Source organism: Ochotona princeps, chromosome 4, assembly GCF_030435755.1.
Source record: "Ochotona princeps isolate mOchPri1 chromosome 4, mOchPri1.hap1, whole genome shotgun sequence".
Classification (NCBI taxonomy): domain Eukaryota; kingdom Metazoa; phylum Chordata; class Mammalia; order Lagomorpha; family Ochotonidae; genus Ochotona; species Ochotona princeps.
This window is the reverse complement of record NC_080835.1, coordinates 5,880,688-5,900,840: the sequence shown is the minus strand read 5'-3', so window position 1 is coordinate 5,900,840 and position 20,153 is coordinate 5,880,688. Positions and strand designations below refer to the sequence as shown.

Sequence of the window (20,153 nt, the reverse complement as noted above, 5' to 3'; positions counted from 1 at the left end):
TGGAGCCTGCCACGTGGGGGCCCTAGTGAGCTGGGCTGGGACGTGGCTCTGCCTGGGTCACCGCCAGGTGGTGCTGTTGTTCCGGTGTGGCATTGGCAGGAGCTGGACCTGGGGTGAGCCTGGTCTGCTACTCCACACTCCAGTGGGAAAGCCCCAGGCCCGTTGGCCCCTGGAGCGCTGGCTGTGGCCCATGATCACTTCTGTGGAGGATTGGGAGACCTCTGCAGTGTGCTTGTGGGGGTTCGAGTCAGATTGTTGTGTGTGGGCTTTTCCCCCTGAATTGAATTATTAAGAGTTACGCAGGGGCTGGCTTGTTGGCTCAACTGATTCTCCACCTCCAAATGCTGGCATCCCTTACGGGCGCTGGTTTGTGTCCTGGCTGCTCCACTTCCCATCCAGATCTCTGCTTATGGCCTGGGAAAGTATTGCAGGGTGGCCCAAAGCCTTGGGACCCTGCACCCCTATGGGACATCCAGAAGAAACTCCGAGCTTTGGATCAGCACAGCTCCAGCCATTACTGGAGTACCAGTGGATGGAAGAAATAAGTCTTTAGGGGGAAAAAAAGTACAGGTTGCCCACTGGCTCACTCCACAGATGGCTGCCATGGACAGGCAAGCAAGGAGCCTGGAAGTCCATCAAGTATCTCCCACTGCCATGGCAAGAGCCCAAGGGCTTGCTTGGCTCTGACTTTCTCTGTCACGTTAGCCAGGGGCTGGTTCAGAAGCAGCAGCCCAAGCTCCACTTGCCAAGCAGCTGCTTAACTCACTGCTCTGCAACACCGAATTTGAAGAGCTGGCTGGTTGCCGCAGCTGCTTGTCTCGGGCATTCTGCACAGGGGAGGTGGCTGGAACAGGGGAAGACTTCCTCATTCACTAGCCAAGCCCTGAAAGACGCTGAGGTCAGCAGTGTGCTCAACTTCTGCCTCGCATTTGCATAAGCCTGGGGCCTGGCTCCACCTTCCCCCAGGAACCCCCCATCCCCCCAGCTCTTCCCTGCAGCTCTGCTGGAGCAGGAAGGCCAGAAGGCATGCTAGACCCTCTCACAGGAGCCCTGCCCTTCTGCTGCCAGGGCAGGTGTCCGCTTGGAAGCTTGGAGGCCAAGGAAGGGGCCGAAAGTTTGAGTGGCTAAGCTCATTTCTGTCTTACCTGGTTAGCTCTGGGGTTGTCAAGCTTGGAAATTAAGGTTCTACTGGAGATTAGATGGGCAACAGCAAGCTGTCTGCAGCAAGGACCTTCCTCCAGGGTCTCTGGCAAATGAGGGACACCTGCGGCCAGCTCTAGGGTTGCTGCGGTGGCAGGGGCAGGCTATGAACGCCAACAGGGTGGGGGGATTTCTCTGGTCAGGGCTGAAGTCGCCTACTTTGCCAGGAGCAGGGGGCATTGCTGGGTGCACTGACCCCTCTTCTCTTGCTCGCTTCCTGTAGCTGCGGGGCCAGAGGCAGGGCCCCATGGAGCCGCCATACACCACGCTTGCAGTGTGCTTCCGGTCCCTGCCTCCCGCCCTGGGAGGGGCCGAGCACACTGTGCTGGTGATAAGGCAACTCCCCACAGGCCTGGTGGCAAAAAGGGAAGGCCTCCCAGCTGCAGGTACAGAGCCCGAGGCCCAGGCCGCTATCCCCCATCTGCCACCCCGGCCTTTGCAGGCAAGGTAAGCTCTGGCCAACAACTGGGACCCCGGGGCCCTGCCTTGTTTGCGTGCACTGCACACCCCTCTCCCCCGCCCACCCCATTGTACTGTGGCTGCTTTGAGATGTCTGGCTCCCACCCATGGGTCGGGACTGGGCTCACACACCCATGCAGGCAGTGGGCAGCTGGGGTCAAGACCTGCATCCTTGCAAGTGTGGAGTGGGTTGGACAACGTGATCTGCAAGAGCCCTTCCGGCTCCGCCTGCTGGGGCCTCCGTGCCTGTGTGTCCCGATACCGCAGGTGTGTGGACCCCCTGCCCAGCTTGCCTCCTTCTGCCCTGAGTGTAGGAGCGAGCCGCAGCCATGGCGGGGATGCAGACGGCCTCTGGGGACTACATCGACTCCTCCTGGGAGCTGCGGGTGTTCGTGGGCCAGGAGGACCCTGAGGCTGAGACGGTGACCCTGCGCGTCACCGGGGAGTCGCACATCGGCGGGGTGATTCTCAAGATTGTGGAGGAGATCAGTGAGTACCAGGCACCCCCTAACACCCACCCCAGCACACCCCTCGGGTGGCTGCCAGCAGGACCCCCAGGCACTTCCGGGCTGGCCCACCTAGTCACCGTGACTCAGTCCCTGGCTGCATCAGGCAGCTCCCACACATTTCCTCAACTTCCCCTCCCTTCCTCTCTCCTCCTCCTCTCCCCCAGCAGCCCCCTTTGCCTGCCCCAGTTGGGTCTGCTGAGGCCCAGGCTTGAGGCGCAGGCAAGGCACCCCGCAATCCTTTGTCTATCACTGTTGGGGCAGAAGGGGGTGCCTTGGCTGGGTCAAGTAGAGGGGGGACCTGAATCCTGGGGGGAGGTGTGGGGGGCTCCTGGGGCTCAGGCTGGTGCCAGGGCCCTGCCCCCACAGGAAGTTACACAGCCTCCTGTGGTATCAGCCTCGGGGCCAAGGATGTGCATGCTGGGCACGGCCTGCCTTCCTGGCAGGCAGCGAATCCCCCATGCAGGGGCTGTGATAACCAGAGCCGGAAGGCAGGCCCGCAGGAGCCCCAAGCAGGAGCCTGAGAGTGGGGAGGCCTGTTGGGCCAGCACCTGGGAAGAGGCCGCATGAAAGCGGAAGCAGGACAAAAGGTCCCTAGAGACATCCGTGGCAGCCGGGGCCGCGGCAGGTGTGCAGGCCAGGTCCCGGCCATGGCCGGCCTGCGGTGGGGTGACAGGCCTGGAGGTGGCATCAGACACAAAGGCACACAGGCCATGGCTCCAGCACCAGGGAGGCCAGGCGAGTCTCTGCAGCCTGAGCCCCCTGGCTGCCCACGCTCAGTCACTCCTGAGGGCGAGAGGCCGGCCTGGGCTTCCCCACAGTGGGGGGCTCACGGCCAGGATGGGATGGAAACAGGGAAGGCCGAGAGGGGGAAGTGGGCAGCACGAGGCCCAGGGCAGAGACAGAGGACAGCTAGTGGATGGCTGAGTGGGAGGGGCTGCAGGCTGTCCCGGAGCAGCGTGGCTCGCCTGTGGGCTTGGTACTTGAGCTTCTGCAGGGGTATGGAGAGGAGGCTGGGCATCCCCTGTGCCCTGTCCAGTGACGAATAATGAATCCACATTCACGCTCTCCGGTGAGGGTTCCTCGGCAGGGCAGAGCCTCCAGGCTTGGCCATAGAGGGGCGGGGGCTTGGCACGCTGGGTAAGACACGGCACGGGGTGCCCACATCCCATATCGCAGTGCCTGGTCCGAGTCCCAGCTCTGTTTCCAGTCCGGCTTCCTGCCAGTGTGTGCCCTGGGATGCTTCAGTCCATTTTGGTCCCTGCCACCTGCCTGCTCCTGACTCCTAACCCAGCCCCAGCTGCTTTGGGCCCTTGGTGAGCACAGCAGCACATGGTCAGTCACTCGCTCTCACTCTTTCTGCCATTTCAACTGGTCGGTTTTCTGAGAAGCTTCCAGAAGAGTGGGTGTTGAGGCACAGCAAGTTAAGCTGCTGCTGGTGGATGTGCCCATCACCTATCAGAGTTCCCGCTTCCACTTTTTCTTTTCTTTTTTTCAAAGATGTATTTATTTTTATTGGAAAGGCAGATATACAGAGAGGAGGAGAGACAGAGAGGAAGATCCTCCGTCCGATGATTCACTCCCCAAGTGACCACAACGGCCGGTGCTGTGCCGATCCAAAGCCAAGAACCAGGAGTTTTTCTGGGTCTCCCTTACGGGTGCAGGGTCCCAAGACTTTAGGCCGTCCTCAACTGCTTTCCCAGGCCACAAGCAGGGAGCTGGATGGGAAGTGGAGCTGCCGGGATTAGAACCGGGGCCCATATGGGATCCCAGTGCATTCAAGGTGAGGACTTTAACCACTACGCTATCGCCCCGGGCCCTCCCGCTTTCACTTTCAAATCCAGCTCCGTGGGAACACGCACCCTGGGGAACTGCAGGTGATGGCTCACGTATTTGAGTCCCTTCTCCCCATGTGGTAGACCCGGGTTTGATTCCAGGCCACTGGCTTTCAGTGTGTTGCTGGCATTTGAAGGAGAGAACCAGCAGGTGGAAGATCCTTTCTCTCTCTCTGCTCTGCCTTTCAAATAAATAAAAGCAAAGAAACATTTCATTCGGATTCATGTAAATTGGAATTAGTTTGTTTAGGTGAAGAAAATCCCCTGTAGTTGTTCAATGATACTTGCTCCGTGAACTTTTTGAAGATGCCTTGCACAGTCGCCTCACGTATCCCTCACAGACACTGCACGGAGCAGGTGCTGGCAGGCCCACTCCCAGGCCCTGAGCACAGGCAGCAAGCAGTTGGGATCTGCACCTCCCTGAGCCTCTGGGGGCTGCAAGAAGGAGGCTGCCGAGCGTGCACGCGCCCATGCCTGGCCTCATCCGCACAGATCGCAAACAGGACTGGTCAGACCACGCCCTCTGGTGGGAGCAGAAGAGGCAGTGGCTGCTGCAGACGCACTGGACGCTGGACAAGTATGGGGTCCTGGCCGACGCCCGCCTCTTCTTCGGGCCCCAGCACCGGCCGGTCCTCCTGCGGCTGCCCAACCGCCGCGCGCTGCGCCTCCGCACCAGCTTCTCGCAGCCCCTCTTTCAGGCGGTGGCTGCCATCTGCCGCCTCCTCAGTGAGTGGCCCCAGGGACAGGGCACCCCACTTTCAGGGCTGGACCTCAGGGAAGGGGGGACGAGGGGTGTTCTCCCCGCTGAGGCCCAGCTCCCCGACAGGCATCCGGCACCCGGAGGAGCTGTCGCTGCTACGGGCTCCGGAGAGGAAGGAGAGGAAGAAGAAGGAGAAGGAGACTGAGGAGGAGGAGGTGTTCGACCTCACCCGAGTCGTCCTGGCTGGCGGTGAGCAGGGCGGCGCTGCAGAGTGGGCCGGCTAGGGCCGAGCGAGGCTGGGTGGGGTCGTCCACGCTGACCTCTGCACCCCCACCCTGTGCCTTTCAGGGGTGGCGCCGGCACGGTTCCGGGGGATGCCGGCACACTTCTCCGACAGCGCGCAGACAGAGGCCTGCTACCGCATGCTGAGCCGGCCACAGCCGCCTCCGGACCCTGTGCTGCTGCAGCGCCTGCCCAGACCCAGCTCCCTGCCGGACAAGACCCAGCTTCACAGCAGGTGCGTCCCCCCTAGCTCCTGCCTCCAGGCCTTTCCCACCCACACACCCCACCTTGGAGCATCCCTGACCCTGGCCTCTGTGCGCAGGTGGCTGGACTCATCGCGGTGCCTCATGCAGCAGGGCATCAAGGCGGGGGACACTCTCTGGCTGCGCTTCAAGTACTACAGCTTCTTTGACCTGGACCCCAAGGTACGCCATGGCAGCCTGGAGCTGCCTGGGGTCTGGAGCCAGGGTGGGGGCAGTCACCATGCTCCTCTATCGTTTCCTGCTTGTTTATCGACACCCTGGAGAGTAGTGGGCTCAGGGGCACACTGAGCCTCGGGGGAGAGGTGGGAGACAGCTCAGGAGGCTCACTGTAGGTGGTGAGAGAGGGTGGTCGGCACTTGGAATTGCAGGGACTGGGATCCCCCCTAGCTCCTTCTACCCACAGAGACCCAAGCCACAAGCCTGCCTCTGGGGCTCAGGGCTTCGCTTGCCATGCTGTGGGCTCTGCCAGCACTCCCCAGCTGTCACCTTCCTCACCTTCCGGGGCTCCCCATGCTCCGCTCTGCCTTCTGACAATGGCCAGTGTCTGGAAACCGTGCTCACCTGGTCACATCTGCAGCCCAGACACTTCTCATGCCTCCTGCGGCACTCTTCCCACACTGGATGTATTTGTTATTGTATCCGTTGAGATCTCCCCACCCCCGGCTCACTTCCCCTAAATGCCTGCATCAGCCAGGGATGGGTCAGGCTGGAACTGGGAAGAGGGTGGCAGGGCCCCAGCATTCGGGCCATCCTCCACTGCCTGCTGGGCACACTAGCAGGGAGCTGGAACAGACGGGGAGGAGTCAGGATCAGAACCAGGATGTGGGTGTGCCTAGCAGCTAAACATCTGCCCTGGGACGGGGTCCCCAAAACCCATGGGTTCCTTAATCCATCCCCCTCCCTCCCCATCAAAAGCATTCTGGATCCTTCTCTGGCTCTCCATTGGTCCTCTCTTGGGCAAAAATCCCCGTCAGCCATTCTGATTCATGTCCTCATCCTTCCCTTTGGGGCCAGCGGGCGTTGCCCAGGGCTGTCACCCCAGCCTTCACCCCCAGCCCTCTGCTTCATGGCCGCTGCCCCAGGGCACTGCACTGTCCCCAGTGTCCAGTTCTCCGGGCCCAGCTCCTTCCCCTCCTCCGCCATCACTTCCCTTCCTTGGCGCCTTGCTTCCCTTTCTCCTCCTTCCCCACCGCCTCGGGTTCTGAGCACTTTTAGGGTCCCGTTGTCGCTCCTCTGTGACGCAAGCGTCTGGGATGTGAGCACCAACCAGCGTGGCTACCCAGTCACCCTTGCCCGTGAAGCCCCCTAAGGGTCAGACCCTGCTGGGCGCCGTGCCCTGCATTTTACTGCCCCCCTTGACGTCTGTGCCCTCCCTCCACTCACTGCTGTTCCTCACAGGCGCTGGCTTTGTTCCCGGGGTGAGAGCCTGGAGATAGCCCACCCCGCCCACAGCACACGCCTGTTTGCAATGCCCAGCTTGGGGCCACGTGTGTTTCGGATTGTGCAAGCGTCACTGGGAAGCTTGAGGACATCATTCTCACCCCAAAGAAAACCCCCACGCCCTGCTGCAGTCACTCCCTGCCCACCCCAGCCACCCTTCACTGGCTTCGGTCTCTGCAGGTGTGCCCACACTGGCTGTGCCCCACTGGTTGTGGGACTTACACAATCCCTGCCTTTTTCTGGCTATTTCCTGTCACTCGGCACAATAATTCACACACACACACACACACACATATATGACTTATATTTAAAATTTAATAGGCAAGGGCCTGGTGCTGTAGCCTAGTGGCTAAAGTCATCGCCTTACATGCCTCGGATCCCATATGGGCACCGGTTTCTTTTCTTTTTCTTTTTAAAATTCTTTTATTTTGATAATCTTTACATAGTTGATTATGGCACAAAGGGTCAAGGGCTACAGGAAAGTGGGTAAGACCATTGTTTCCACATTAATATTATTATTTTTTTTCTGTATCTGGGATAAAGGGAGAGATAAAGGGAAAAGCCCCACCCAGCCTCCCACCCATCCCAGGTCCCTGACATAAGGCATGCTCCAAGGGTCTTGCTGAAGCAGTTTTGATAGTTCAACAGTTCTGAATTGCTGCCAATCTCGCCGTTCCAAGTGTGATGAAATCTCTTCAGAATCCCCTGGCTGACATAGTCTCTTCATGGTTGGGGTTCTGAGTTCAGCAGTTCAGTTGGAGGGATCTCCAAAGAAACTTCATCTGAGGTGATCCCAGGCCTGATTCTTGCATGTGCTTGCCAGTACAGGGCCGGCACAGTCCATCGCCCCAATCAGCTGGTGGTTGCATTTGCTGGGTCAGTTCTGTTTCCAGCCCTGTCTTCCAACGAACCAATGAGTGTTACAGTCAAGCCTGATTCTGCCCAGCACACACTCGCCCCTCTCGCAAACCAGGGAGATCTGCAGCCCAGTCAGGCTGACACCCAATAACCCCCATCAGGCCAGCCCTCTACCCTGGTTCCCGTATGTACAGTAAGTACAGCAGACTTGTCCAGTCTGTCCCACATCCCATTCAGTTTTTATTCATGTCAATGACATTGAAGCCTAGTTCACCCAACCAGCCCTACTGTCCAGCCTGCACATGAGTGCCGTTCTGTCTAGCCATGCCTGCTCCAGTCCTGGTTTTCATGCTGTCCAGTGGTAGTGGTAGCCCAAGAGGGAGGTGCCCACTTATTCTCTACTGGGTCACTCCCAGATCATGTTCTCCGTAGGTGGTTCTGCAGTTTAACTTGACAGAATTAGCCCCCAGTGCCAGCCTCTACCAGCTGATGCTGTGGCAAAGGCCAGCCAACCCTCACTCATTCTGCTTTATGCTTGGACCAGTAGGAACAGTCAGCCCAGCCTGGCTTTTCCCTGATTTAGCTCACATGAGGCCCACTGGTGTTGTAGCCCTGCCCGGTCTGGTCTGCCCCTATCCCAACTCATGCTGTCCAGTGGGAGTGGTGGTCCATATGGGCACTGCTGCTAATCTAATCCCGGCAGCTCCACTTCCCATCCAGCTCCCTGCTTGTGGCCTGGGAAAGCAGTTGAGGACGGCCCAAAGCCTTGGGACCCACACCTGCATGGGAGACCCAGAAGAAGCTCCTGGTTCTTGGCTTTGGATCAGCTCAGCTCTGGCTGTTGTGGCCATTTGGGGAGCAAATCAGCAGTTGGAAGATCTTCCTCTCTGTATATCTGACTTTCCAATAAAAATAAATAAATCTTAAAAAAAAAGAAACTTTTAAAAAAATGCAATAGGCAGAGCTAGAGAGAGCTCTTCCATCCACTGTTCACTCTCCAAATGGCCGCAACAGCTACACCTGGGCTGAGGACTAGAGCCAGGAGCCTGGTGTTCCACGTGAGCACAGCGGACCAGACCCTTGGGCCTTCTGCTTCGCCAAGCGCATGAGCAGGGAGCTGGATTGGTCGTGGAAGCAGCTGGGACTGTGGTGTTGGTATGCCGGTGTCATGGGAAGCCTGGCCCTGCCGCCTGTGCTCCCAGTAGGACGTTCGGAACCTGCGGCAGGCCTTTCCGGAGTGTGCCCACACTGCCCGCTTCCTGTGCTCCGACCTTATGTGTACCGCCACGCTGCCAGCTGGGCTTGTGCCCTGTCTGGCTGGTGGACCCTCTGGTAGCTCTGGGAGTGCTGACCTGTCCGCAATAAGAGCTTAAACCCTTTGTTCGTGTGAGTTTGTTTGTTTGTTTTTAAAATATTTGTTTTTATTGGAAAGTCAGATTTACAAAGAGAAGGGGAAACAGACAGATCTCCCATCTGCTGGCTCATCTCCCCAAATGGCCGCAACGGCCAGAGCTGAGCTGATCTAAAGCCAAGAGTCAGGAGCCTCCTCCAGGTCTCCCACAGGGTGCAGAGTCCCAAGGCTTTGGGCCGTCCTCGACTGCTTTCCCAGGCCACAGGCAGGGAGCTGGATGGGAAGTGGAGCAGCCAGGATTAGAACCGGCACCCATATGGGACCCAGTGCTTGCAAGGTAAAGACTTTAACCACTAGACTACTGCACCAGGCTCAAGAAAAAAATTTTCACCTGCTAGTTCATAACCCACATGGTCGAAACAGAGCTGAGCTAATCTGGAAGCCAGGAGTCTGGAGTTTCTTCCGGGTTTCCCAAGTGGGTACCGGGTCCCAAGGGAGTCATACACACCCAGTTCCTTCCTTCAGACTCACCAGTCAGGTACTCCAAGATGGGCCTGGCCTGCCCAGTTCTTCCTTTTTCACATTTTCCATAGCTTTTCCAGTGACAGTTTCCACGCCCATTTCCTTTGCCTCTGCAGCTTTCTGTTCCTTTCTGAACTCCAGTGGATGCATTCAGAGTGACTGAAGGCAGGTTTGTCCATCGGCTCTTCCTTGTGTGTTTCAAGGTCTGTTTCTATGGGCCGTTTGTCTCTTCACCTGCGTTGCATTTCTTGCTTATTCTCCCACCTCCTGGGTTTTTTTTTTAAAAGATCTATTTTATTTTTATTGGAAAGTTAGATATACAGAGAGGAGAAGGGAGAAGGATCGTCTGTCCGTCCGTTGATTAACTCCCCAATTGGCTGCAAGGGCCAGAGCTGAGCTGATCCGAAGCCAGGAGCTCCTCCAGGTCTCCCACGTGGGTGCAGGGTCCCAAGGCTTTGGGCCGATCCTCGACTGCTTTCCCAGGCCACAAGCAGGGAGCTGGATGGGATGCAGGGCTGCTGGGATTAGAACCAGCGCCCATATGGGATCCCAGCGCGTTCAAGGGGAGGACTTTAGCTGCTAGGCTACCGCCCCAGGCCCTGGAAATAGCATATAAAAAACCACTGCGGGCTCCAGCGCTTCCTTCCTGTGCTGAGTCCCGCATTTGTGGGTCCCTGGGCCTGGGCTGCAGCTGGGAGCCCCTCTCCGGCAGGGGGCGCAGGGGAGGCTGTCTCCGCTCGTTCCCTTGGCCTTCGGGGGTCCTGGTCACTCTTCTATTTTACATTCACGTGTGTTTTGAGTCAGAGCAGTCTCTGATGGTTGCCACAGCAGCCTGCGGCGCATGAGAAGAGCGAGTCCCTGTCTCCCATCCCCGTCCCCTCGCTCACACATCTCCCTGCGCGTTTCTCATCAGGTGGTTTGCAGTCTTGGGTTCAAGGCATGCATGTGGTCATGGCAGTGAGCAGGAGGCCCTGTAACTCCCGCGTTCGCAGTGAAACCGGAGAGCGGTGTTCGGCGTCTGCACTCTGGCAGTGCCGAGCTGCCGTGTTCAGTTGATTGCTGATCCCAGAGGTTTTCTGGTCATGATATGTGTGACTGTTTCTGGCCACTGGGCATTGCACGGTGATGGGTGGGGCCGTTCCTTCCTTGGGCGCCCCCACCCCAGACTCCTTTTACAGTGGCCTGTGGCACCAGGATACCCGTCGCAGCCACGTCCTTCGTGGCTCGTGGATCGCTCGCCATCGGGCCCACGGCGTGGTGGTTGTCCCTGGGCTTGCCGTTCCTTGGTAACTGGCTTGGTTCCCTGGGTTTTTGGACTGCTGTTGACCGCCGCCTCCCTCCTCTCAGGGGAGAACGGGTTTCCACGGCTCCCTTTGGCAGGGCACGGAGGTGTGAGTGTCTGTGGAGGCAGTGGCGCTGCACTCGGTCCTGACAGAACTTTCCTGACGAGAGAGCTGTGGTTGGCTGGCCTTCTGCGGATGCTGGAGATGCCTTCCCACGGGAAGCCGGCTATCATGTTTCTTCCAGTCCTTCCAGTGACACTTCTATCGTTTCTTATAAAGGGAAAGAAAATGACAGAAACTTCTAGAATCTTTTCCTGACACCTGGTATTCCAAAATCTCTCAGTAATAAGTCCTTGTATGACTCTTGCTTCCTGACCCATTCAGAGCGGAAGCCTGAGTCAGCCCTTCAGTTTTGGACAAATACTCCAATATAATCTAGTTAGGAATTTGCTCGCCTTCATTTTTCTCCTTTCTCTAGCTCTATTTGGTGGGTAGGGCACTTCCTGGACTGGTTTTTTTTTTCCAAAGGAAAACTGCACAGACTGATCTTCATCTTTCAACTCTTTGTCCTTTTGTTCTATTTTGTGGAGAGTAGCCTGACTTAGCTTCACAATCACCTGCTGACTGTGGAAATTCTACAAATGTATTCAAGTAAGTCAGCCAGGGCCCGGCGTGGCGGCCTAGCAGCCAAAGTCCTCACCTTGAAAGTGCTGGGATCCCATATGGGCGCCAGTTCTAATCCCGGCAGCCTGCTTCCCATCCAGCTCCCTGCTTGTGGCCTGGGAAAGCAGTCGAGGACGGCCCAAAGCCTTGGGACCCTGCACCCAGCTGTGTGGGAGACCCAGAGGAAGTTCCTGGCTCCTGGCTTCAGATTGACTCAGCTTTGGCCATTGCGGTCACTTGGGGGGTGAGACAATGGACAGAGGATCTTCCTCTCTGTCTCTCCTCCTCTCTCTCTCTCTCTCTATATATATATATATATATATCTGACTTTGCAATAAAAAATAAATCTTTAAAAAAAGTAAGCCAGCCAAATCTTTAAAATTTTTTGTCTTGTTTTGTTTTTGAAGAGTTATGGAAAGATTTTCTATCCTCTGGTTCACTCCCCAGACGGCTGTGACATCTGGGGCTGGGTCGTGTCAAACCCAGATGCCAGGAGCTTCATCTAGATGTCCCACGTGTGTAAGACTGAATGCCAAGTGCCAACCTGGATTGTTTTCTCAGGGCATCAGCAAGAAGTAGCGTCAGAAGTGGAGCAGCTGGGACATGGACTGGCACCCATTGTTAGATATCTGTGTTGCACTTGGTGGCTTTACCTGCTAGGTAACCATGCCAGCTGCTCAGATTTTTTTTAAATTTATTTTTTATTTATTTGAAAGGCAGAGCTATAGAGAGAGGAGGAGAAATGAAAGAAACCCCTGTCTTCCACTGGTTCACTCTCCAAATGACCGCAATGCCCAAAGTGAAGCCAGGCTGCAGCTGGAGCCAGGTGTTCCTTCCAGGCCTCCCACGTGGGCACAGGCCTGCTTTTCCAGGCACACGGGCAGGGAGCTGAGAGGGAGCCAGGTGTTCCTTCCAGGCCTCCCACATGGGCACAGGCCTGCTTTCCCAGGCACACGGGCAGGGAGCTGAGAGGGAGCCAGGTGTTCCTTCCAGGCCTCCCACGTGGGCACAAGCCTGCTTTCCCAGGCACACGGGCAGGGAGCTGGGAGCAAGGCATTCCTTCCAGGCCTCCCGCGTGGGCACAGGCCTGCTTTCCCAGGCACACGGGCAGGGAGCTGGATCAGAAGCAGAGCAGCCATATGGGATTCTGTTGCTGCAGGTGGAGGCTTAACATGCCCACAACACCAGCCAAGCAACTGTATTTTCAAGTTCTCAGAGGGCTTGTTTTGTGTGTGTTTTCCTTAAACAGAAAAAAAAAAAAAATGGAGCCACCCAGTCTAAACTCTTTTGCACCCAGCTCCTGCACGCTCCGTTTGTCGGATTCATGCAAGTTGCCTGTACCTGGAGCAAACGCTCTTGTTTCTGTCCGGCATCGTGTTGCGTCCATGTGCCACTGCTGGCTTCTCCCTTAGGCTGCTGGCAGGCATTGTGCAGTGTGGGCTCTGGGGAACAGAGACATGGTGAGCTTTGCCAGGCATGCCTGCTGGTGGATGCACAGCTGCAGTGCTGTGTTCTTTTTATGCAGGAGAATTACACAATTTTTTGGTAAGATGCATTTATTTATTTTGGAAGCCAGAGTTTACAGAGAGAGATGGAGAGACAGAGCAGAGAGGGATCTTCCCTCTGCTGCTTCACTCCTTCAGACGGCAGCACTGGGCCAAGCCAAAGGCAGCAGCTGGGAATTATAGCCAGGTCTCCCACATGCAGGGACCCAAGGACATGGCCATCCTCGCTTGTCTTCCCAGGATTACCAGCAGGATGCTACGTTGGAAGTAAAACAGCTGGGCCTCGTCCAGCACGCACAGGTTGTAGGTGATGTCTCTGTGCTGCAGTGCCAGCTCCTAACCCTCTCGTGTCCAGGGGCAGGCATTGGCTGCGATGGTTCCTGCCCTTGGGACATCTGCATCCCACATTAGAGTCCGTGGATTGGAGTCGCAGCCCCACTTGGGATTCAGCTCCCTTCCACTGCGCACCCTGGGAGGCAGCCCTGAAGACGCCAGGACCTGCGCCCTGGCCAGCCACACATACTGAGTTTGGGCTCCTAAATTCCATCTGGCCTAACCCAGGCTGTTGTGGGCAACTGGGGAGTAAACCAACGGCTGCAAGATCTCTCTCCCTCTCCCTCCCTCTCTCTACTTCTCTTTCAAACAAACTAAAAACAAAACAAAACATTCTATGACCTATTGAAGAATTATTTTCTGCCCCACAATCGCAAAGTTAAATTTCTGTTTTTCTGTGAAAGCTGCATTTATGTTTTTGTTTTTGTTTTTTTTTTAAAGATTTATTTACTTTATTACAAACTCAGATATACAGACAGGAGGAGAGACAGAGAGGAAGATCTTCCGTCCGATGATTCACTCCCCAAGTGAGCCGCAATGGCCGGTGCGCGCTGATCCAAAGCCGGGAACCAGGAACCTCTTCCGGGTCTCCCACATGGGTGCAGGGTTCCAAGTCTTTGGGCCGTCCTCAACTGCTTTCCCAGGCCACAAGCAGGGAGCTGAATGGGAAGTGGAGCTGCCGGGATTAGAACCAGCGCCCATATGGGATCCCGGCGCGTTCAAGGCGAGGACTTTAGGCGCTAGGCCATGCCGCCGGGCCCTGCATTTATGTTTTTGTGAAGATTTGTTCATTTTGGACCCAGTGCAATGATTCGATTGGCTAATCCTCCCCCCTTTAAGCACCAGTATCCCATATAAGCACCAGTTCATGTCCCAGTGGCTCCACATCCCATCCAGCTCCCTGCTTGTGGCCTGGGAAAGCAGCAGAGGACGGCCGTGCTTAAACTTGCATGAGTGATGTACAATCTGTCTGGAATTGATATTAGACTATAGTATGCGGAAGGGGACTGGGGACATGTTTTCCTTCATGTGAACACTCCATGGCCCCAGGGACTCATGTTGCAGGGACCTGATATGGAACAGCTGGGACTTGAACCAGCATTCATATGGGAGGCTGGTTTCACAGCCAGTGGCTTTACTTACTCCGCCACTCAGCTGCCCCCTCCAGCTCCCTTCTAATTCGCCCTTTTCAACACAGTGCCCCACACTTGGCTGGGCCTGGGCACCGGTGCTGCTGTGCCTCTGAGTCAGCATTTCCCTCGCATTCTGCCAGGTGCCACTTGCTGACACCTGGCTGCCAGGTTGGGGAGGGACCTGCTCCTTTTGTGCCCTTGCCACCGTCTTCACACAGGGCTGGTTCGGAGCCTGTAGCCCAGAAGCGTGTGTTTAAGCCCCGGTTGTTCCTTCCCCGGGCATGGCTCACTCTGTCCATCGCAGCTCCTCTTTGCTGCCCGTGGCTGCTGAGACCCCTCTCTCTGGAATCTTCTTCCTTCTCTCTGCCTTTCTGTCATCGGTCATGTCGCTGCCTAGCCTGTCACCTCCTCTGGGAAGCCTCCCCTCAATCCATTCTTTTGTCATCCTTCACACTGTGACATCCTTGATTGTGGCAGCAACATACTCAATAGTTCTGTCCTGCTCGGAGCCCACCCTCTGCATTGAATGGCTGTCTGGGTCTCCCCTTGCAAGCTGGCACACATCAAATATTGGCACAACCAAGTTTGGTTGGGGGGATGGATGGAAAGCTGGCAGTTTGGGCATAGAGTCTGCTGCCCACGTGGGGCCACGACCAGCAGGGGCGGGACATGTGGCGTTTGGGACGCTGGCATCTCACCAGCCTGGCTGCCCTGCAGACAGACCCGGTGCGGCTGACCCAGTTGTACGAGCAGGCCCGCTGGGACCTGCTGCTGGAGGAGATCGACTGTACTGAGGAGGAGATGATGGTGTTCGCCGCTCTGCAGGTGCCCAGGCTCCCCAGGGGGCAGGGAACCCCATCTCCTTGGGAGGCCCAGCAGGAGGGCCCTGGGAAGAGGGGGGGGCAGGCAGGGCAGGTGTCTCAGCCTTCCCCTGCCATGCTCCCCCCACCTGCAGTACCACATCAACAAGCTGTCCCAGAGTGGGGAGGCAGGCGAACCCGGGGGCCCGGACCCTGGGCTGGATGACCTGGACGCAGCCCTGGACAGGCTGGAGGTGAAGCTGGAGGGCTCGGCGCCCACAGACGTGCTGGTGAGGAGTGGTCAGGCCAGGCAGGGATCCGAGTCAGGGCACGGGTCTCAGCTCTCTCTCTGACCCCTCCCTGTACCCCCAGGACAGCCTCACCGCCATTCCCGAGCTGAAGGACCACCTCCGGATATTCCGGTGAGGATGGGCCCCAAGCTGACCAGGAGGGACTGGGCTGGAGCCAGGAAGTGAGGGGCCCAGGGAAGGGGAGGCAGTGGCCTGGCACAGATCACCCAGCCTACCCACAGGCCCCGGAAGCTGACCTTGAAGGGCTACCGCCAGCACTGGGTGGTGTTCAAAGAAACCACGCTGTCCTACTACAAGAGCCAGGACGAGGCCCCTGGGGAGCCTGTGCAGCAACTTAACCTCAAGGGTGAGTACTCCAGGTCCCCTGCCACAGCCAGTCTCCTCCCAGGCCCCAGGTGGCTGTGTGGGGCTGCTGTGCACATAGGCAGCTCCCAGCCCACCCCCTGTGCTTCCTGCAGGCTGTGAGGTCGTCCCCGATGTCAACGTCTCTGGCCAGAAGTTCTGCATCAAACTCCTGGTGCCCTCGCCCGAGGGCATGAGCGAGATCTACCTGCGCTGCCAGGACGTAAGAGAGGCTTGCTGAGGGTCCTGCCTGGGGCTGGGGCCGGGCCGCAGCTGGCTGACCCCTTTCTCAATTCTTGTGCCTGACCCAGGAGCAGCAGTATGCGCGTTGGATGGCCGGCTGCCGGCTGGCCTCCAAGGGTCGCACCATGGCAGACAGCAGCTATGCCAGTGAGGTGCAAGCCATCCTGGCCTTCCTCAGTCTGCAGCGGACAGGTGCCGGAGGCTCCGGCAACCACGCGCAAGGCCCTGATGCCTCCACTGAGGGCCTCAACCCCTACGGCCTTGTTGCCCCACGCTTCCAGCGCAAGTTCAAGCCCAAGCAGGTGCCAGCAGAAGTAGGGGGATGGGGATAACCACAGCATATTTACCTGGTCACCCTTGAACCCAGGGTCAACACACAGCCTTCCCCAGGAGAGCCAGGTGCTTGCTGTTCCCTCCCCGACCTGTGTCTCTGGGCCTGGGAGGCCGGTCCCCATCCACTGTGGAGAGCCCCTCTGGGTGTGGCTCAACCTGTGTTGGCTTCAGTGCTCCAAGGTGGGCACTGCCCCTCCCCTAGCTCAGCTTCCTGTCTCCCTGACAGAAGCAAGCAGCAGGGAGGGGGGAGGAAGGACGGGCAGCCCCTCACTGCCTTGGCCCTTGCAGCTCACCCCACGGATCCTGGAAGCCCACCAGAACATAGCCCAGCTCTCACTGACGGAGGCCCAGCTGCGCTTCATCCAAGCCTGGCAGTCGCTGCCCGACTTTGGCATCTCCTACTTCACTGTCAGGTACGCTCCCCAGCCCTGCCCACTGAGCGGATCTCTGCCCAAGAACCCCCATCCTGTCCGCCTTGGGCAGGCACATCTCCCTCCATCTGCAGGCTCCAGCAAATGCAAGAGATGGGGGGAGGGGCTCAGGCCAGGAAGGTGCAAGACAAGCCCCTATGCCAGCTCTGCCACCCACAACCCCCTCCTTGGACCCCACCGGGCTGGGCTGTAAGCCAAGGCTGATTAAGACAAGCCCGCAGAGCTGAGCGAGGCCATGTGATGATGGCAGTGCTGTTCTTTAAAGGCACGGACTGCATGCCTGCTGCCACTCCATGCACTTTCAACAACTGCACCCACTGCCATGTTCCGGATGAGCACCTTGAGGCCCTCCCGACTCACCCAGCGAGGCTGAGCCATGGGGCTGGGATGCAGGCAGCCGCTCTGACTCACAACCCCTTAAGAGCTGCCCATGGGCCTATGCATGGTGCAATCCTTGCTAAGGCTCTGTCTCCCCCTTGGGACCAGGTTCAAGGGCAGCAGGAAAGACGAGATCCTGGGCATCGCCAACAACCGCCTGATCCGGATCGACCTGGCTGTGGGCGACGTGGTCAAGACCTGGCGCTTCAGCAACATGCGGCAGTGGAATGTCAACTGGGACATCCGGCAGGTGCGTGCCCACAATGAGGGTGGGGACAGGGGACGCGCTGCCTTGGCCATCTGCTCTCCATGCAGCTCCTCTGCCGGCCCACCCTGCAGGTGGCCATTGAATTTGACGAGCACATCAACGTGGCCTTCAGCTGTGTGTCGGCCAGCTGCCGCATCGTGCACGAGTACATCGGTGGCTACATCTTCCTGTCCACCCGGGAGCGAGCCCGTGGGGAGGAACTGGACGAGGAGCTTTTCCTGCAGCTCACTGGGGGTCACGAGGCCTTCTAAGAGCAGCCTGCCCCATCTCGCCTCCCACCCCGCTTGCCACCTGCCACGGCCACAGCCACAAACAGGCCCACACCCACTAGGAACCACTGTCTCACGCCTTCTGCAGGCACGCGCTGAGCTGGGCACATTCACCAGCTGTGACTGGTTTGGGGCAGAACAGGGTTGGTGGGACCCCTTGCCTGCCATGCCCAGGCTAGGGCTGGCAGACTCTTCCTGGGCCCGAGGTCAGCTCCCTGGCCTCTGTGCCCCTCATGTACATGCCAGAAGGACCTGACGCTATAGCGAAGGGATGAGGAAATAGGGTTCCCCACTGAAGGAGTTTTGTTACTTTTTAAAGTTTTGTTTTGATCAATAAATATTTTTATTGTCAGCATTGTTGTCCATCTGGTCACTCTTCTTACTCTGGGGCTGTTGCGGAGGGCGTGGGCTCTGTGTCCCCAGCCAAGGAAATGGGCTTTCCTGCGGCAGAGACAGCCATTAGTATGACAGCATGGGCAGAGGGCTAGGAAAGGGTTCAGGACAGACAGGGACAGAATTTGGGGACCCAGAAGGGAAGTGGGGAGCCCTCACGGGTGGGGCGGAGCTGCCACGCCTCCTTGAAGTACTTGGGAAGCAGGAAACCATTGGCATTGCCCGGCGTCAGGATCACACCATTGGCGGAGCGGAAGAATTGGATCCCGTCTGCCGGACAGAGAGCCAGGGCTAAGGACCCGGGTCCTCCTGAAGGCCTGGGGGTGGCGGCCACACCCTCTGTGTCCAGACGCACCTGCCAGAGCTCGGGGCCCGTCAATAAACACAGCCACTTCACAGTTGAGCCGCATGCCTGTGAGGACAATGGGTGGTATAGCCCAGGTCTCCTGGGTCAACAAACACAGGCACAGGAGTGCCCAGCTGGGTGCTGCCCATGCAGGACATGCAAGGTCGCGGGGCAAGGGAGAGGGCCTGGGGCACAGACAGGGTCTGAGTGACTGGGCACGCCTCGGGGAGCACTGACCACTGACGACACTGGGGTCCCCAGGCAATCCTGAGGCCAGGTGGATGTGCATCCTTCCCCGGCAGGACAGCCCTTGCAGCAGGATGGATGGCCAATGCTTCCAGAAAGTTCCATGGACCAGCACCTGGGGCAGGGTCTGTGGTGTCTCCAGAGGCGTTAGCTCTAAGTCTGGTACCTGAGACGGGCAACAGTAAGAAACGCCCCTGCCCCCAAAATGTCCCCAGGGGATCCCCAACGTGGCACCTGAGCCGCACCTGCAGTGAGTGGCCCTGATTGGCCCGGATGAGAGGACCACTCTTGGGGTCCCCTGGCTGCAGGGTGAAGCGCTGCTTCCCATTGGTAGCCACCACGCGCTGCACATCTTCAAACGAGAAGCCACGGAACTGTGGTAGCTGCAGGAGGGTGTCCAGGGACACGAAGCCATCTGCCGGGGTGGGGAGGTGCTTGGGAACTGGCCTTGCCCAGGCCTGGGCCCAAGTCACAGATGGGGAAGAGGCGGGTGGGGCGGGGAAAGCCACAGGTAACAGAAACAGTATGACTGAGCCTCAGTTTCCCCCAAGTGACAAGGGAAGAGCATCTGCCGGGGTGGCCAGGGGCAGGGGTGCTTGACACCACACCCAAGCCCTCCACTACTCCCCCCCAGCATGTGTCTACTGGACCAGCAGGGGCTGGATAGGGCATCCTCAGGCCCAGCCCAGATGGACACTTATCCCAGTGGGCGTGACACGGGTCTTCTTCCCCTGGCAGTAGTGGGGCCATGGACGGGAGGCGGGGGGGGAGGTTCACAGATCAGCTCACTGTGCTCCTTGCTCCAGCCACCAAGACCCTCACTCACCAGGCCCCATGGGAAGCCCCAGCTTCAAGGCCCCATGGCGCAGGGCATAGGACAAAGCCTTAGACAGCTGCACATCCCGGTCCTGGAAGAGCCCAGAGGTGGCCGCTGGTCTCCATGGCCACCTAGCCCTGAACACAGGGTGAACCATACAGCAGGAGAGCAGACAGAGGGGAGTCCTCGTGGACTGCAGGCATGGTTAGACCCACAAGTCACCTCCCTGTCACCCGGACGCCAGGGGGCTCAGGGTCCCCAGGGTCTCCTCTGCTATCCTGCCAGGATGGAGTGGGATGAGGCGGGGCGGGATGCGCACCTGTTCCCGAGGTCTGGGAGCCCTTCTACCCCGGGACCCTGGAGTTTCCTGCCTCCTTCCTCCGGAGGAGTTCATGGCCAACAGCTGTGGGTAGCAGGGAGGCGTGGGGGTCGCTTTAAGGACCCTCCCAGCCCCCTCGCGAGCCTCGGGATGTTAGTACTGGGGAGCTCGGTACAGCGCGCCTCGCCACCCGCAGTATCTGTGAGCGAAGCCAGCCTTGCCCGAGGTCGCACTAGCAGTCATGAAGGCTCCAGGCTCGCAGAGCAGCCAGCAAGGAAGGTCTGTCGCGCAGAAGCCCAGGCGGGCCAACCGGGCGGAAGCGTC

The 20,153-nt window shown here is 58.3% G+C and overlaps 2 protein-coding genes across 3 annotated transcripts; one reads left to right on the top strand and one right to left on the bottom strand.

Moving 5' to 3' along the window:
* The first annotated feature begins 1,506 nt into the window (after window positions 1-1,506).
* FERMT3 (FERM domain containing kindlin 3) lies at window positions 1,507-18,061 on the top strand. Of its 2 annotated transcripts, none has more exons than XM_004596731.2 (15): window positions 1,507-1,647; window positions 1,974-2,148; window positions 4,493-4,726; window positions 4,827-4,949; window positions 5,049-5,217; window positions 5,305-5,407; window positions 15,051-15,158; window positions 15,289-15,423; window positions 15,506-15,555; window positions 15,666-15,790; window positions 15,903-16,009; window positions 16,098-16,331; window positions 16,651-16,775; window positions 17,280-17,421; window positions 17,511-18,061. In XM_004596731.2, exons 2-15 carry the CDS (start codon window positions 1,989-1,991, stop codon window positions 17,688-17,690), a joined length of 1,995 nt encoding a protein of 664 aa, XP_004596788.2. In that variant the 5' UTR covers window positions 1,507-1,647; window positions 1,974-1,988; the 3' UTR covers window positions 17,691-18,061. The 2 variants fall into 2 exon arrangements, with proteins under 2 accessions (XP_004596788.2, XP_058518854.1); XM_058662871.1 differs by having other exon boundaries at window positions 1,548-1,647; window positions 1,969-2,148.
* Window positions 18,028-20,151, bottom strand: TRPT1 (tRNA phosphotransferase 1). The gene is made up of 7 exons (XM_004596873.3): window positions 19,830-20,151; window positions 19,520-19,601; window positions 18,939-19,108; window positions 18,685-18,859; window positions 18,457-18,513; window positions 18,261-18,371; window positions 18,028-18,149 (listed from the first exon to the last, which is right to left on the bottom strand). The coding sequence occupies exons 1-7, from the start codon at window positions 19,902-19,904 to the stop codon at window positions 18,088-18,090; spliced, it is 732 nt and encodes a 243-aa protein (XP_004596930.2). The 5' UTR covers window positions 19,905-20,151; the 3' UTR covers window positions 18,028-18,087.
* Window positions 20,152-20,153: the final 2 nt, after the last annotated feature.